This window comes from Pseudochaenichthys georgianus, unplaced genomic scaffold, assembly GCF_902827115.2.
Source record: "Pseudochaenichthys georgianus unplaced genomic scaffold, fPseGeo1.2 scaffold_705_arrow_ctg1, whole genome shotgun sequence".
Taxonomy (NCBI): domain Eukaryota; kingdom Metazoa; phylum Chordata; class Actinopteri; order Perciformes; family Channichthyidae; genus Pseudochaenichthys; species Pseudochaenichthys georgianus.
In genome coordinates, this window is record NW_027263259.1 from 9,437 (window position 1) to 26,937 (window position 17,501).

A 17,501-nucleotide genomic window follows, 5' to 3' on the forward strand; every position below is an offset into this window, starting at 1 on the left:
TACGTCAACGTTATTTCTGGAACCAACTGGAAATGTGAGATTCATATTTTTCAGATACACAGATCTTATAGTGAGGTTAATCTCATACAGTACTCTGCTCTTCAACACTAATGTGACGCTAGCTGTCTGCATCGTCGAGCATAGCTATTTTAAATTAACAATAACAATGCATACAGTTACCTAACTAGCAAACTAACTAATGTACAAGCATCACCTTATTTTACCAACCTCACAGAGAAGCCTTATGTTTTACAGTATAATCCTTCTCAATGTGTTACACTTCTCCATTATGTTTTAACTTGTATGCTACGGATAGCATCGTTAGCACAGATGTTGCTTCGTCTCGCTTGTTAGCTGAATAAAAAGACAAGTAAGAAATAAAGTGCTTGAAGTATACTTACCGAATAAACTGCATTCATGGACGGTCTGTTTGAACCGCAGAGCCATACGATAAGTGCGATATTTCAATGAAGAATACTCCACCAGGCATCAATACAACAAACACTTCGGAGTAGCAGCCTGGAGCTAATGAAGCTAACGGGGCTAGCAAAGAGACCACTGACTTCCGTTACATTAGAATGACATCCGTTACATTAGAATGACTTCCGTTACAGCAAGAATCCCCTCACACACACATAGGTGAAACACATGCACATTCCCTACTGAGAACCTTTCAGTAAAATGTTTTTCAGGAGTGTGTGTGTGTGAGGTTAATTTTCAGTATTGTGTGTGTGAGGTGTTCAGTAGTGAATGTGAGAGGATTTCAGTAGTGTGTGTGCAAGGCCAGATGTTTTCAGTAGTGTGCGTGTGAGGTGTTCAGTAGTGAATGTGAGAGGATTTCAGTAGTGTGTGTGCAAGGCCAGATGTTTTCAGTAGTGTGTGTGTGAGGTGTTCAGTAGTGAACGTGAGAGTATTTCAGTAGTGTGTGTGTGAGGCTTAATTTTCAGTAGTGTATGTGTGAGGTGTTCAGTAGTGAATGTGAGAGGATTTCAGTAGTGTGTGTGCAAGGCCAGATGTTTTCAGTAGTGTGTGTGTGAGGCTTAATTTTCAGTAGTGTGTGTGTGAGGTGTTCAGTAGTGAATGTGAGAGTATTTCAGTAGTGTGTGTGGAAGGCCAGATGTGTTCAGTAGTGTGTGTGTGTGAGGTGTTCAGTAGTGAACGTGAGAGTATTTCAGTAGTGTGTGCGCAAGGCCAGATGTTTTCAGTAGTGTGTGTGCGAGGTGAGTTTGAATTTTGGCCTACATGGCCCCTCATAGTGGAGGGCTCTCCCTTCCTGCCCTTAGGCAGGCGAGGAGAGCCCTCCAGCCCCGTATGGGCCCAGCGCGCACTACGTCCCCCGGGACCCTCCAGGGGGCCCGGAAAAAATGTAAGCACCAGTCCTGCATTGCCCCAGCAAGCACAGACGATGAGAAAGGGCCAGACATGTCCAAGAGATAAAACTTGATGAAGTGGCCTGGAGTTTTACCAAGCACACCGTGTATATGTCCTCTACACTTACGCCGTTGAATAAGGCTGTTGACACAGCCACAGCCCATGTAGAGTGTGCACGGACCCCCGCGGGGCAGGCTCTCCTCGCCTGTCCGTAGGCATGTGCAATGCACTCGCATAGCCAGCCTGCCAGGCGCTTCTTGGACAGAGCTTTTCCGGTCACCCTGCCCCCAAAGCACACAAACGGCTGTTCAGTGCGTCTAAGGGCAGCCGTGCGCTCCATATAACATGCTAGCGCACGCACCGGGCAGAGGAGGTGCAATTTAGCTTCCCTGGCCCCACTATGGGGTGGAAGACTAAAGCCCCCTAGCTGAATAGCCCTCGACCTGAACGCACTCCTTAGGCTCTTGGGCACAAAGGAGGGGTTCGGCCTGAGTGTTGCCCCGCTCCGGTCACCCCGGATCACAAGCAACTCGGGTGCACCGACAGAGCGGTTAATTCGGACACTCTCTTGGCTGACGTTAAGGCAATTAGCAAGGCTGTCTTCCACGGCGATGCTTTCAGGGAGGAGAGCTCCAGAGGCTCAAATGGTTCGGTGACCAAAGCCTAGAGCACCAACGGCCAATAGAGTCTGGCTGCAGACCGCAGCAAGGAGGCGGATCCTATAGGGGCGGATCCTATAGGGGCGGATCCTATAGGGGCGTTTCCTATAGTGAACGACGGGAGCCGGCTCTCGCCTGCGAACGAGCCGTTTTTTGTTTTGTTTTTGCGGAGGAATCTAGATCGGCATGAAGGCACATTATGCAATGTGCAATGTGGACATTATCCCGCTTATTACACATGGCCACATTCTCAACAAAGTAACGACATGACTCCCAATAATAATTGAAATGCTTTTATGGATTTAGAAAAAGATTTTATTGATTTAAAAAATAGTTTTATGTATTGATTTAAATTGACATGCATCCGCTAAGAAAAGTAGTCCGTTGTTACTGTTTGAACTAACGTAACAACGGCAGGAACTGCTTCTATAGTGTTTTTGAGGAGCTTTTTGATTACAGATTTGAAAACATCGTTGCTTGCTTTAAAAGTAGCACAATTCATTATGTCAAACCTTGAAAGATATCCCTGCCCTAATGCCAAAAGTAACTGGCAACTGAATATGTGTCGCCGTAGCTATGATGTCTATGTCTGGACCGCTGCGTAAAAAGGAGGGTTTCTGCCCCATTACTTCTCTTCTTACTTCTATAAGAATAAAACACGGAGGACGGAGATCTCTTTTTGTCCCCCTCTTCTCCCCGCTGCAGCCGAGCAGCTGATCTCAAAGCACGCTCCCCTCTCCTGCAGGGAGAAAAACTATATTTATATACTTTATATAGGTTGATACAGTAGCCCCTTTTTTAAAATAGTTGTTATAGGTGTTGCCATCTGTTTTGTGTAGCGTGGTTCTACAAGCAAGTCAATGCATTCGTTGGGTGGTATCAGAGAGTTACACAGGTCTGTAAATGCAATGAAAACAATTGGCCACAGCAAATCATTTATATTAAACATGTAATTTTTACTTTTGAATACTTTAGTACAAAGGATGTCTTGAATAATTTAAGTGATATATGTGTACACATATAAATCATTAGTCAAAACAGGGCTACATTTTATTTAATTAAAAGGTATAATATGTGGTAAACTGAAGAGCCGGCTCTTCTTGGTGAGCCGAGCCAAATGATCCGGCTCACCAAGAAGAGCCGGAATTCCCATCACTAGAACGAATGACTTCTTCTGCGAGGATTTATAAAAGCAGCTGGAATCCCTTAAGTTGCTATTGGATAAAAAAAAGTTAGGAAACGCCCCTATAGGAAACGCCCCTATAGGATCCGCCCCTATAGGATCCGCCCCTATAGGATCCGCCTCCTTGCTGCGGTCTGCAGCCAGACCCATCTCCCAACGGCAGGTCCCACTGCGGGCGGAGGCGTGCACTACTGGGCGCAGCCTCCTGACCCCCTGTAAAAACCGCAACATCAGTGGCTGTCTAAAGGCTGACCTGCCGTCAAATCCCTCATGGCAGGACGAGATGGCTGCTGCATACACTTTCACTGTGGACTGAGCAAGCCCTCTGTCCACCAGTAACTGTAAGTAGGACAAAATAGAGCCCAACTCACAAGATAGGGGCTCTATTCTCCGCTCCTCACACCATCGCTGGAATCCCAGCCTCTTCGGCCTGTAACAGGCTGTGGTGGATCCCGCTCTAGCTGCCTGGATAGACTGAATAACTCTGTCAGACAATCCACCCTGTCTCAGCCTGTCCATCTCAGGAGCCGAGCCTGGAGAGGTTGGCCCAGAGTGGGTAACACCCCGATTGCACCTGCCTCTTGAGACATCGCCCCCCATAACTGGGGAACCGCCCAGGGCTGGCCCACCTTCATCTGTGTCATCTCTATAAGTACCACGGCGCCCGACGCGATCCGGAGCTACTAAGAAGACTGACAGACGTTCTCGCCTCACTCTCCCCAGGAGAGGGAGAATGAGATGCTGCGGTGGAAAGGCTTAGAGCATCTTTCTTGGCCAAGGCTCGTGTGCGAACGCGTCCACCCCCAAGGGCGGAACGTCGCTCAGAGCCATGGAGAACCACAGGGCTCAGTGGCTGTAGCACCGGCTGGCGAACAGGTCCACCTCTGCTCTCCCGAACTGGGCCCAGACCTGCTTCACCACCTCCGGGTGAAGCGCCCACTCGCCTGGCAGGGGGCCGCCCCTCGACATGAGGTCGGCCCCCCTGTTCTCCAGTCCCGGGATGTAGAGGGCTCTCAGAGATAACACCACCTCTGAAGCCCATAACCACAGTTTCTCCACTGTGGTCAACAAGGCGGCGGAGCGGACTCCGCCCTGCCTGTTGATGTATGCCACTGTGGTGCTGTTGTCGCTCCTGACCAGTACATGTCTCCCCTGTCACTTTTTCCCCCTGTCGCAGCCTGCAAACCGCCCGAAGCAGGGACGAGTGTCTGCTCCCTGACAAGGTGGAGCGCAGCACGCCTGCATTGAGCACCACTCCCAAATACAACGCCTGTTGGTGAGGTATGGGGGAGCTCTTCTTCCAATTGATCGCAAAGCCCAACTTGGTTAGGTGTAGGATCAATTGGGCTGTGCAAAACATTGCCCGTTCCCTGGACCTGGCCATGACTATGAGGTCATCCAGATAAAAGAAAACTCTCATGCCATGGGTGCAGCGGCTGGAGCGCTCTGGCCACACATTTGCTGAACGTGCATGGGGATAGGGAGTAGCCGACCGGTAATCTGTTGTACTCGTAGGCTATCCCCTGGAAGGCAACAACGCATATACTTTCTGTGCTCTGGAGCAATTTCTACATGAAAGTACGCATCTTTCAGGTCGATGGTGGTGAACCAATCGCCCGGCTGCACTAGCTCCAGTAATTGTTTTATAGTTAACAGGCAATGTGTTGATTCAGGCTGCGGAGATCTAGAATAGGTCTGAATTCCCCTGTATTCTTGAGAACCAGGAAGTACATGGAATAAAGGCCCCTTTCTCTGTGCTAAGGGTGCACGACAGACACTGCCTGTTTTTGCACCAGGGCCTGAATCTCTGCCGAGAGGAAACCCATCTCCTCCTGGGATGCTAGATTGACCTCTCGTATGCCTTTGAATGGAGGCGGGATGCTGCAAAACTGGAGTGAATAACCCTGTTTCAGCGTCCTGTCCATCCACCATGTTAACACACAACTGAGTTCCATTCCCCATAATAGATAGATAGATAGATAGATTCAACTTATTGTCATTACACAGTACAGGTACCATGTAACGAAACGGTTTCTCTGCATTTGACCCATCCTAGTGTTAGGAGCAGTGGGCTGCCATTATGTACGGCGCCCGGGGAACACTGTGTTAGGGGACAAGCACTCAGCTGCGGGGCGGAGTGGTACTCCCTGGGGACCCGTTCCGCCGCAAAACTCCCTATGAAGGGAAGTTCTGCCCATGGAGGGTCGACACAGAAAGGGAACAATTTACTGAGGTCCCTGAATGCACCGCTCCGCCATAATGTCCCGGTTCCACGGGGTGGGCCGAAGAGGTGGAGGGCGCCGCGGGCACGGGAGCTCCGCGCCTGCGCCTCTCCCTTCGTCTCACCGTCACGCTGCGCTCCCTCGGCTGCAGGGAAGCCCGTGGAGGAGCGCACTGCGACGCCTGAGGAAGAGCCAGCGGTAGCATGCGGCTAAGTGGCATCCTCTCCTCCTCCAGGCGGCTGATGCGCTGGGTAACCGAGGATATTGACCCGAAGAGCCCCTCCGTGGACACGGGGGCTCCAAGTAGATCCTCTCGGTCCTTCTTGGATAGGGCGGAGAGTCCTAGCCACACGTGATGCGACGCCATTATGGCCAAGGACCTCACCCGCCCTGCTGCGGTGGCCACTCCATGGATCAGATTATTCATCTGACCGGTCCGGATAATCGCTCCTGTCCTGAAGCGGGAGGGCAGGGGCGTCCGTCTGAGGGCCCGAAAGTACCAGACAACGAGGCGTCCTCGTCGTCTTCCTCCTCCGTGACCGTGGCCACCCGGCCCCTCGGGATGGCGAATACGAATGGCACCTCGTCATCCTGTTCACCCATCTCCACCACCTTGAGGTCCTGATCCTCCGGCGGGCGAACTTCACCCAGAAATGATCCCCACGATGTCGGTAAGGTGGTCCCTCGGCTTAGCGTTGCAGGCCGGCGACTGGCTTAGGCCGGCGACTGGCTTAGGCCGTCCTCGGTGTGGTCCGGCCCCAGGCCAGTGCGAATCAGGGCAGGGCAGGGCATGTCGGACAGGCCCGATGTTCGAGGAGTGGTGAGTCCATGCTTTTCTTCTTTTCCTTTCTCGTTTACTGCTCAGGTTGTTTAATCCTGCTCACTGAAGAGAAAAGGATGACAGTCAGGAGGCGAGGCCTCCTTTTATACGGTGAGAGGCACGCGCATTCAGGTAGGCCCGCCCCGGGGCCGGCTACGTTTATGGAAGTCTCAGTGGATGAATGCTTGCATGATATGATCAAGGGGTAGTACCCATAGAGTCCAGTAGAGGGCGGAGCCTGTGAGAGATATAACAACATTCAGGCAATCAAGGTAATTAAAAAACATATACATCTGGAGGTCAATCTGCACCGTATCTTGTAATGCATTTTGCAGAAAACTAAATTAACACACATCTAAACATTTGCTACCTGAAAACACCTCTGCACTTTTCACACCTGTTGTAATCATTACATTAAGTGTTGTAAAATGTACAAGTTGTGCAATGTTTCGCAATACTTAAAGGTATAATATGCAGCATTTTCTTCAGAAAAACAATGAACTTCATTCCTAATGACCCAATAGAAGTGTGTGGTGGTGTCTGCAGAGAACCCGCACTTTTGTATTTTCCCTTTTATTTTGAATGTCACAGCCATGATCAGAAATAAATGTTTTATTCCCAGTGGAATAAAACATGCATTTTTTCATTGCTTTTTTCTTAATGTTATCCCCCTCTTCAACAACTCTTTAGCCTACTTGAGCCGGGGACAACTCTGTATGCTACATGATACCTTTAACATTAATATTGATATGATTTGCTCCAGCACATACAAGCACAAGGTCCTGGTCACTGGTTGTTTGAATAGTATGAGAAATTCATAAAAGGTTGAATTAGTTTTAACTACTGAAAATCAATGAGGTTGGGGCTTGCTTCTATCAAATTGGATTTCTATTCAGGTAGCATGATGTCAAGGATCCCTGACCCGAGAGGCTGCAGGAGATTTGCTAATAGGAATGCTTATCAAGTACCTTATCAGGAGTACAATTACTTTCATATTTTATAACACCAGCTATGTGAGCACACTGGGATGAAAGAAGTCAACATCTTTCTACTAAACGTATAGACTCTGTTATTAAAATGTGCATTTAATTAGGGACAGGCCAAAGCTTCACTGAGGACACATAGGTACAATCCTCTGGTCAATTGGGTATTAGGGGATTTTTACCACTTAAAGATGACTATAGACTACTCTAGTACTACAGTCACTTTACACAGAGATTTATCCCAAGAAAAATGGCAGTGCATTTGTTAATGATGAAGTGACAAAGACCTCTGATACAGTTTAAGGTTCAAGGTTCAAGGTTAGTTTATTTGTATAGCACATTTTCAGACACAAAGGCAATTAAAAGTGCTTCACATAGGCATTCAACACATAATAGTTAAACACAATACAAACACACAATCAAAAACAAACCCAAAAAAAAGACAATTCATAAAAGCGATAAAATACTGGCTGCAACTAAAAGTGCAACGATAAGGCACGGTTAAAGGATCTCAGGATAGGATGCATGAAAAAGAAAGGTTTTCAACCTTGATTTAAAATAACCCAGTGTTGGGGCAGTTTATTCCAAGCTTGTGGTGCATGAACACTAAAAGCTGCCTCGGTACATTTAGTTCTGAAATGGGGAAGACGAGTAAACCCGCTCCTGTTGATCTCAGAGCTCTGGCTGGCTCGTAACAGTGAAGCATCTCTGACAGGTATTTTGGTCCCAGTCCATTAAGTGCTTTGTATGTTGAAAGTAGGATTTTGAAGTGTATCGTTTGTGTAGTGGGGTTATGTGGTCTTTGTTGTGTAATAAGCTAAGGTAGCAGGCTTTTTCCTGGTGATTTTAAATGCAGATACACTCAAATCATACAAATAAATCATAATGTGTTAATTAGGGAGCTGATTAGGGAGCTGAGTGCTGATTTTGTTTGCTGATCTTAATGCTAATCTAAACTTCAGCTTCATATTTATTAGACTAATGAAAACAGTTTGATGTATCACAATCTTAGAGTCTGTCAATGTGTTAACAGCTGGCAGAACACACATGTGTGATACTGACCCTTAAAGGTCCCATGTCATGCTTTTCCGGTTATTACCCGTCCCCTTGTGTGTTATGTAGCTTTTTCTGCATGTAAACGGTCTGCAGAGTCAAAAACCCTCAAAGTACACCCTGTAGCGAGTAAAACTCTAACACAGAGAAGACCTGTCTATGCTGCCCCAAGTGACGTAACGACGACCCGATGGACCAATCCGTGGAGCCGTTACGTTACGTCCACGGAGCCGACCAATCCGCAGACTTCCTCACACACACACACACACACACACACACACACACACACACACACACACACACACACACACACACACACACACACACACACACACACACACACACACACACACACACACACACACGCACACGCACACGCACACGCACACGCACACGCACACACGGCACCCAGACCCAGGGGCGGACTGGGGGGAAAAAGTGGCCCGGGGAATAATTGACAGACAGGCCCACTTAATGCGCGGCATGTATCGGCCGGCCGGCAAAGAAAGTATGTTACTTAACAAAAAACCCTATGCATTTAATGTTATTTTGGACCATTATTCATATAATAATCACATTACCTGAGCCCTTGAGTTGCCTAAGCAAAATAGTTACAGCATATACAGTGGGGCAAAAATGTATTTAGTCAGCCACCAATTGTGCAAGTTCTCCCACTTAAAAAGATGAGAGAGGCCTGTAATTTGCATCCTAGGTACACTTCAACTATGAGAGACAGAATGGGGGGAAAGAATCCAGGAAATCACATTGTAGGATTTTTAATGAATTAATTGGTAAATTCCTCGGTAAAATAAGTATTTGGTCACCTACAAACAAACAAGATTTCTGGCTCTCACAGACCTGTAACTTCTTCTTTAAGAGCCTCCTCTGTCCTCCACTTGTTAACTGTATTAATGGCACCTGTTTGAACTCGTTATCAGTATAAAAGACACCTGTCCACAACCTCAAACAGTCACTCTCCAAACTCCACTATGGTCAAGACCAAAGAGCTGTCAGAGGACACCAGAAACAAAGTTGTAGACCTGCACCAGGCTGGGAAGACTGAATCTGCAATAGGTAAGCAGCTTGGTGTAAAGAAATGTGGGAGCAATTATTAGAAAATGGAAGACATACAAGACCACTGATAATCTCCCTCGATCTGGGGCTCCACGCAAGATCTCACCCCGTGGGGTCAAAATGATCACAAGAACGGTGAGCAAAAATCCCAGAACCACACGGGGGACCTAGTCAATGACCTGCAGAGAGCTAGAACCAGTAACAAAGGCTACCATCAGTAACACACTACGCCGCCAGGGACTCAAATCCTGCAGTGCCAGACGTGTCCCCCTGCTTAAGCCAGTACATGTCCAGGCCCATCTGAAGTTTGCTAGAGAGCATTTAGATTATCCAGAAGAGGATTGGGAGAATGTCATATGGTCAGATGAAACCAAAATAGAACTTTTTGGTAAAAACTCAACTAGACGTGTTTGGAGGAGAAAGAATGCTGAGTTGCATCCAAAGAACACCATACCTACTGTGAAACATGGGGGTGGAAACATCATGCTTTGGGGCTGTTTTTCTGCAAAGGGACCAGGGCGACTGATCCGTGTAAAGGAAAGAATGGATGGGGCCATGTATCGTGAGGTTTTGACTGACAACCTCCTTCCATCAGCAAGGGCATTGAAGATGAAACGTGGCTGGGTCTTTCAGCATGACAATGATCCCAAACACACCGCCCGGGCAACGAAGGAGTGGCTTCGTAAGAAGCATTTCAAGGTCCTGGAGTGGCCTAGCCAGTCTCCAGATCTCAACCCCATAGAAAATCTTTGGAGGGAGTTGAAAGTTCGTGTTGCTCAGCAACAGCCCCAAAACATCACTGCTCTAGAGGAAATCTGCATGGAGGAATGGGCCAAAATACAAGCAACAGTGTGTGAAAACCTTGTGAAGACTTACAGAAAACGTTTGACCTCTGTCATAGCCAACAAAGGGTATATAACAAAGTATTGAGATGAACTTTTTTAGATAATAAGCAGAGTTGTGCAGCTCTGTTTATTGACCTTTCCAAAGCATTTGACACCGTTGATCATCGCATTTTAAAGCAGAGGCTACTCAGTATTGGCATATCCAGCAATGCAGTGGGGTGGTTTGTAAACTACCTCTCTGAAAGGTCCCAATGTGTTCATTTTGATGGACTGTCTTCTGAATGGTTAAACATTTCTAATGGTGTACCACAAGGTTCTGTTTTAGGACCACTTTTATTCTCCATATATATTAACAGTGTAGGTGATAATGTGGATGAAGCTACTTTACATTTTTATGCGGATGATACTGTGATGTATTGTGCAGGTCCCTCCATTAAAGAGGCTGTTGTTAAATTACAAGCTGTTTTTAACACTATTCAGACTCAGCTCTCTGAATTAAAGCTTCTTTTAAATGTGGATAAAACCAAGGTAATGCTCTTTTCAAAAGCTAAAAAGACACCAGAGCCTGTTTTAGATATTGTAACTTCGCAAGGAACAAAACTTGAAGTTGTTGCCTGTTACAAATACCTTGGTATCTGGCTTGATGATTGTCTCTCTTTTAAACTCCATGTCAATAACCTGCTTAAAAAACTGAGGGTTAGGCTAGGTTTCTTCTACAGAAACAAGTCCTGCTTCTCGCTTGAGGCCAGGAAAAGGCTAGTCACTGTGACCTTTTTACCTGTGCTGGACTATGGTGATTTGTTGTATATGAATGCACCTGCCAATTACCTGAGCAAATTGGATGCTGCGTATCACAGTGCTCTGAGATTTGTCACAAATTGTAAAGCGCTTACACATCACTGTACACTGTATACCAAGGCAGGTTTACCATCACTCTCTGTACGGAGGCTCAGTCATTGGTACACGTTTATTTATAAAGCTTTGTTGGGTAAACTCCCGTATTATATCTGCTCTCTGATAACACAGAGAGTTGCAAGCAGCTATTGTCTGAGGTCATATGATGTAGTCTTGTTAGATGTGCCAAGAGCAAGGACTGTCTTAGGTAAGACAAGACAGCTTTTATGTGCGCAGCTCCACTTGCTTGGAACAATCTTCAGCAATAATTGAAACTGAGCAATCTCATTCCTCTGCATGTTTTTAAAGCTAGGCTAAATGAAATGCTTGCTGATACTATGGGCACTTGTAAATGTCTATAACTATGTATCCTGTAAATATAATGTATAATGTCCTTTATTGTTTTATGTTTCATGTGGAACCTATATGCTGCAGGTCTCCCTTGAAAAAGAGATCTATGATCTCAATGGGACCAATCTGGTTAAATAAAGGTTTGAAATGAACTTTTGATATTGACCAAATACTTATTTTCCACCATAATTTGCAAATAAATTCTTTAGAAATCAGACAATGTGATTTTCTGGATTTTTTTTTCTCATTTTGTCTCTCATAGTTGAGGTATACCTAGGATGAAAATTACAGGCCTCTCATCTTTTTAAGTGGGAGAACTTGCACAATTGGTGGCTGACTAAATACTTTTTTGCCCCACTGTATTTAGTGATTTTAATGTTAACAGATCATAGATGCAATAACATTTGGACCCAATTTGCCTGACTTGACGCATGGAATAAAACATGGTCGTAGGAAGCATCCTCAATGTGGGTGAGACAATTTAACAGGGGGTGTGGGCAGGTGGTGGACCTCACCTCCTCTAGGGGGGTCCGGGGGCAAGGTCCCCCGGGAAGAGGGGACCCCCTCCCCCCTCACTCCCATTGCTCCCCGGGCGCTGTACAAGAGCTGCTCACTGCTCCTAGTACTAGACTCCTGGTACTAGACTCCTGGTACTAGGATGGGTTAAAACAGTGGTTCTCAAACTTTTTCGGTCAGGCCCCCCCTTTGGAGAAAAAAAAAAGACGGGCCCCCCCCAACACAAATAGTCAGGCTCGGTGGCGGCGCCAGAGATTTATTTTGGGGTGCTGTGGGGTAGCTTGACGTTTCATAGAGGGTGCTCAAACATTTAGGGTTTCCCATTAATGTACCGGTCGCTACAGTGGAACTTTCTACTGCAACACTCCCCACGCAAATACACAACGTACACGCGACTGTTACAATGAAGGCTCGATCATCAGCTCACGGCATATAGGTGTAAGCAGGGGTAAAGTGCTATTTTTATAGGTGGTGTGTGAACCTCACATAGGGGGGTCCGGGGGCAAGCTCCCCCGGGAAGATTTTTAAATATTGAAGTTAAAAGCATCAATCTGGTGCACTTTGAGAGCAAAATGAAGAGTTATATGGATACATCTCTCAACACCCATATGAAAACAGAACTGTAAACAGATTTACTATTTCTTTATGGATATTTTACAAATCACTCCCCTTTTAAACTTTATTCATTTTTTAATATCATATAGTATTTCATACCTGTTTTTAATTTATTCTCTTATTTTTTTATAACTATAATGATCATATAAATGTGTGCCTCGGAAATAATTGTTTACATTAATGGTGACCAAAACGTTTGAGACCCACTGAGATAACACTGAGAGAGTCCTTTAGCTCACTGAGTCTCTCAGTCTGACAGGAGAGGACTCTCCTCCACTTTGTTGTTGAAAAATATATCCGTTAGCGTAGCTCGCTAGCACCAGAAGCTAACATCAACGATCTCCGGTACCGCCCGGTGCGCTCTCTCTCGCGCACAAGCACACAAAATGGCTCGTTCCACACACACACAGAACCGAGCTTTAATGAAACACAGAGACCCAGACGTAATAGTACTGTACTGTATCATATTATTTTCGAATCAATAATTTTTCAAAATATGATTTTTTTTTTTAATCATTTTTTTTTAATAACCATTTTTCCTCCTGGTCTCTCGCGACCCCCCTGTCATGCCTCTGCGCTCTGACTATTAAAGAGGGTTTCATCCCTCCCAATTCTTCTTCTAACCTCTGAGTCACACGTCACTTCCCCCTTTTCTATGCTACGGGTACAGCCGTAGCCACTCCCCCTGAACCCCGTTTCCCAATTATTATTATTTTTTTTAAAAATGTGGCCCTCCGGCTCACGCACAGCACCGGCCCACCGGGGAAACTCCCGGTATTCCCAATGGCCAGTCCGCCCCTGCCCAGACCCCACGCAGCATTCTCATCTGTTTGTCATTACGGGTGTCATTTTCTGGTTGCTAACGCCATTGTAACACATAATCACTGATGTTCCGCTGTAACGGTGGTGGACTCATCAGAACAGAGTGGGTGAGCTGACCAATAAGAGCACACTGGGTTCACAGGGAGGGGTCAGGAGCTCCAACAAGCCGTACAGGACAGAGAGTGAATACACATACTATACAGAGATGCTTTATGAGAAACCAATGTGAGTTTGGAAAATTGCACAGTGTAAATCTCTTCTAGTAGACCTCAACAATGGAATTATGATCAGTAGAAATGGCCATGTCATGGGACTCCAGAGGGCGCGTTAACCGAATATTTTCCGTCTATGACGGATTTTTTTTAACAATGACGGACAAATCTGAAAGCAGTCCGTCATTTTGACAGATTAGAACAAACTCGGAACAGCGCCAAAGTTTCCCCGCAGCGCCAAAGTTTCCCCGCAGTGAGGCTCCGGTGTTATGCCGTGTTATGCATGCCCTCCAAAAAGGAAATCTTACCGTTTCCAAACCTAACTGTGCCATACGAATCATTGAAATGTCTGTGAGTTTTGGCTTTACGCTGTGCACGCTCCTGCGAGGTGCAGCCATGCATAACACTGCGCATGTTTCATTTCATTTCATTTCATTTCATTTCAAACCTTTATTTAACCAGATTGGTCCCATTGAGATCATAGATCTCTTTTTCAAGGGAGACCTGCAATGTCCTGACCTGCATGTGAACTGTCCCCCCCCCCCGTTGAGAGTTCACGAGCATGCTTCCCCCCCCCGTCAGAGTTGTGTAAAGGCCGACGGGTAATTCTGGATTTTGACAGAAGTTTTACGATCCTGTCCGTCAAAATGACGGGCAGCGAAAAAGTCTAGCGCAACCTCTGCATGGGACCTTTAACTAATTGATTGTTTGGCAAAAACAGTATTTTTCTTACCGACTGATGTAGTCATTTAAAAAAAAAATAAGAAATGGAAAGAGATGACTCACAAACTTAAGACATGAAAGGTCAAAATAAAGTGGCGTGGTAGGCGCTAATCAACAGGATTGATTGGATTCCTGTTATCAATCCATTCATTTTGGAGTACTAAATTGGCATCACATTCACAAAAAGGAGAAGGTCGGCCCCAAAACAGGAACAACATGCCCTCGACATTTTGTTTTCATTTACAAATTGTTGTTATTCTCATTTCTATTCAGTGCATTGTTGGATTTTTTTTATTGAATTGCAAATGGCTCGGGGCCTCTTTCTTTGATGGGTGGTCCGTGACATCTCTCAATTTATTTGCAACGACATTAAGACAGAACAAAATATCAAATCCAGATGTACCTACACCTATTTCTTGAATTGCCAAATACGATTAATTATACATTACAGGCATTACTCTTTGTATTTCTCCAACAGCTTTGTAGTGCTGACTCAGTCAGTTTAGAATTGTAGCCTTTGCCACTGTTCCCTGATTCACAGTGGTATGCATTGACATTATTTTCAGGGTCAGTAACAGGTAATGTTCCCGATTTGCCTTACATGTGATTTGCTGCAAATAATAATGGGGTAAAAAACAAAGTGTCCTCTTTATCCACGTTTTACCTGTAGCCTATTTTTTCCAATTATTGGCCAGTAATATTCACAAACTCTGCCTGAAAGATGCAGTTACACTACATGATGATGAGGGTAGTTATAAGTGCCAATATTTAATGAAATAACACTCTTCCTGCATATGCACTGACCTTTTGGAAAACAATCTTTGCTGAGAAGCTTCTGCTTAAAAGGCAAGGAGTTATGTCAGAAACCTTTTTGCTGTTTATTTTTTAACCTTTGAAAATCAAAAGGGAACTAAGCCCTGCACAACCCCTTGCATACACAAGCATTGCTGCACTATTTGTATCCCAAGACTCTCAAACAACAATCAAAATAAAATAAAACTTTCATACCATTAGTGTTAAATAATAATAAAGTTTAATAACAGTTTATTGTTATATATTCATTGTCCTATTTGTTTGAGCTTTTTAAAGTTCTTTGTTTATATTCATTTAAATTTGGTGTAGTATTATTATTTTGTAATGCTAAATAGTTTCTTTAAAAATAAATATTTGTTTTATCTTCATATTTTTGACCTACTATTGCAACTTATCTTCTTATATTATTTTCGTTTGCACAACCATACCTGGCAATACACTTGATTCTGATTCTTATATCATTTCTGCATTTGCATGATGATTTAATTTAATCAAAAGTGTTGCACGATAAGAATGCTGGCTTCTGCACTGCTTATTCTTTGCTTTAATTTAATTTAACTTTAGAACAGGGTAAAATATTCATTAATTTGTATTGAATTGAGTTTTCTTTTTTTGATTTTCAACATACTATATGACTTTTCCATATTTCTGACATACTATACTCCATTCTTCAGATTGTAGAAATGCAGTTCATTTCCCATATAGTTGAATACATAACCCCACACATCGCCATTTTTCAGAGTCCATTCTTCATGAAGTTCTTCGGCTGGAGGCGTCTGAATCCGGCACAGATATTGCATTCGTTTCTTGATTGGCGCTCCGGACTGATGGCTGTATGTTGTCACAGGCGTCTCGCTGATTAAACCCATATCTATGCTTCTCTTGGCCATTTTTCTTTTTTGAAAAGTGCCTTGGTGATTGGAAATGACTGGCCTGTTATTTAGTTTCAGGGTATTTATTTTCGTCTATTTCCATCCCCTTACTTTTAAATGTTCTGGTGAGGAGGGCGGGACATGTTATGTTGAGTGGAGGCGGAGCCTTGTACAAGCTGGAGGCTTCATGGAGTGAAATGGAGCAGAAACACACATTCTTTATGGGTACAGCAAAATTCTAATATTATCCCTAGTTCAACCTCACACAAACTTAATATTGGGTTTCCTTATAGTGGTGTAAAGTAATTATAAAAAGACAAAGATCATGTTTTTAAAATTGTTTTATTATTTCCCCTCTTCAGAGAGACTTTTCTTATAGTTAGTAAAAAAGTAATTACACATTAGTTCACAGTCGCTACAAATAAAAAAGAGAATATCCTCAGGTATCACTAATAAACAATATTACGACTTTCTGAGATATTTTCACACAATATACTTGTAACTTGTTTTTTTTTAATAGGGCTTCAAGATATTTTGCATGTCATGCATAAACACGGTGTCATCTTTCTTGAAACTGTCCGTTTTACAAAAGAGTGAAGAATAATGGCTGTTTTCTGCTTCTTCATCCTCTGAATTTTCCTCCCCCGTCCCTCTTCCTTCTCATCGCACAGATAGTGTTCTAAATCTGCCTACCTTCCCTGCACTTTTGTGTATAAAAGCTGAAAAAAGTAGATAATGAAGTACTTTGTTTTAGTAGATTTCGTTAACCCCCTGACTCTTAATGTCAGTTTGTGATTTTGAGGCTATTTCAGTGAAAAACAAGGCTGTTTTGAACATTTGCCAGATTTATGCTTAAATTCTCCGAGAAAGTTACTGAAAAGATACACTTTTGTGTATAAAAGAGGACCACTAACATAAAGTACTCTGTTTGATGAGATTTCATTAGGCTTCTGACTCTAAAAAGGCAAGTTTTTTGATTTAAATACTTTTTTTACAGACATTCGGCAGATTTATGTGTAAAGATTTAGTTAAGAATCTGTCTCTTAACCCACCATCCCCCGAGAGCCAAAACATACTCAACCCCCTACAGCAGCTCGGGTGTGAACTCCCATACAGAATGTCAGTCACTGCGTAAAACTTTTTTAGTGACACTCTGCAGATTTGTGTGTAATTCACTCACAAAGGAACTGTAAGATACACTTTAATGGATGCAAACCTATAGTTAATAAAAGTAATTATACATTAGTTCACAATCCTACAACTAAAGGAACTGTAAGATACACTTTTTATGTATGCAAAACCTGTCATTTTGGAGAAACCATCTCGAGTGAGCTATAATTTGAAAGTACACAAACGGGGGGGGGGGGATATATCCCCCTTCCTTCAGACTTCCTTACAGAGCCCCTCCTCCAACACACATGACCAGAAAGAGGCTGTACTCTGAACCCCCGATGCTGCATTCGTTTCTTGACT

At 44.3% G+C, this 17,501-nt stretch overlaps 1 protein-coding gene across 1 annotated transcript in view; it reads left to right on the forward strand.

The window, feature by feature from the left end:
• Positions 1 to 6,225: 6,225 nt before the first annotated feature.
• The window catches only part of LOC117443911 (gonadotropin-releasing hormone II receptor-like), a 28,342-nt gene continuing 17,066 nt past the window's right edge, over positions 6,226 to 17,501 (forward strand). The window contains exon 1 of the mRNA XM_071202678.1: positions 6,226 to 6,255. Coding sequence (XP_071058779.1) covers positions 6,226 to 6,255 — 30 coding nt within the window. The remainder of the gene's footprint in view (positions 6,256 to 17,501) is intronic.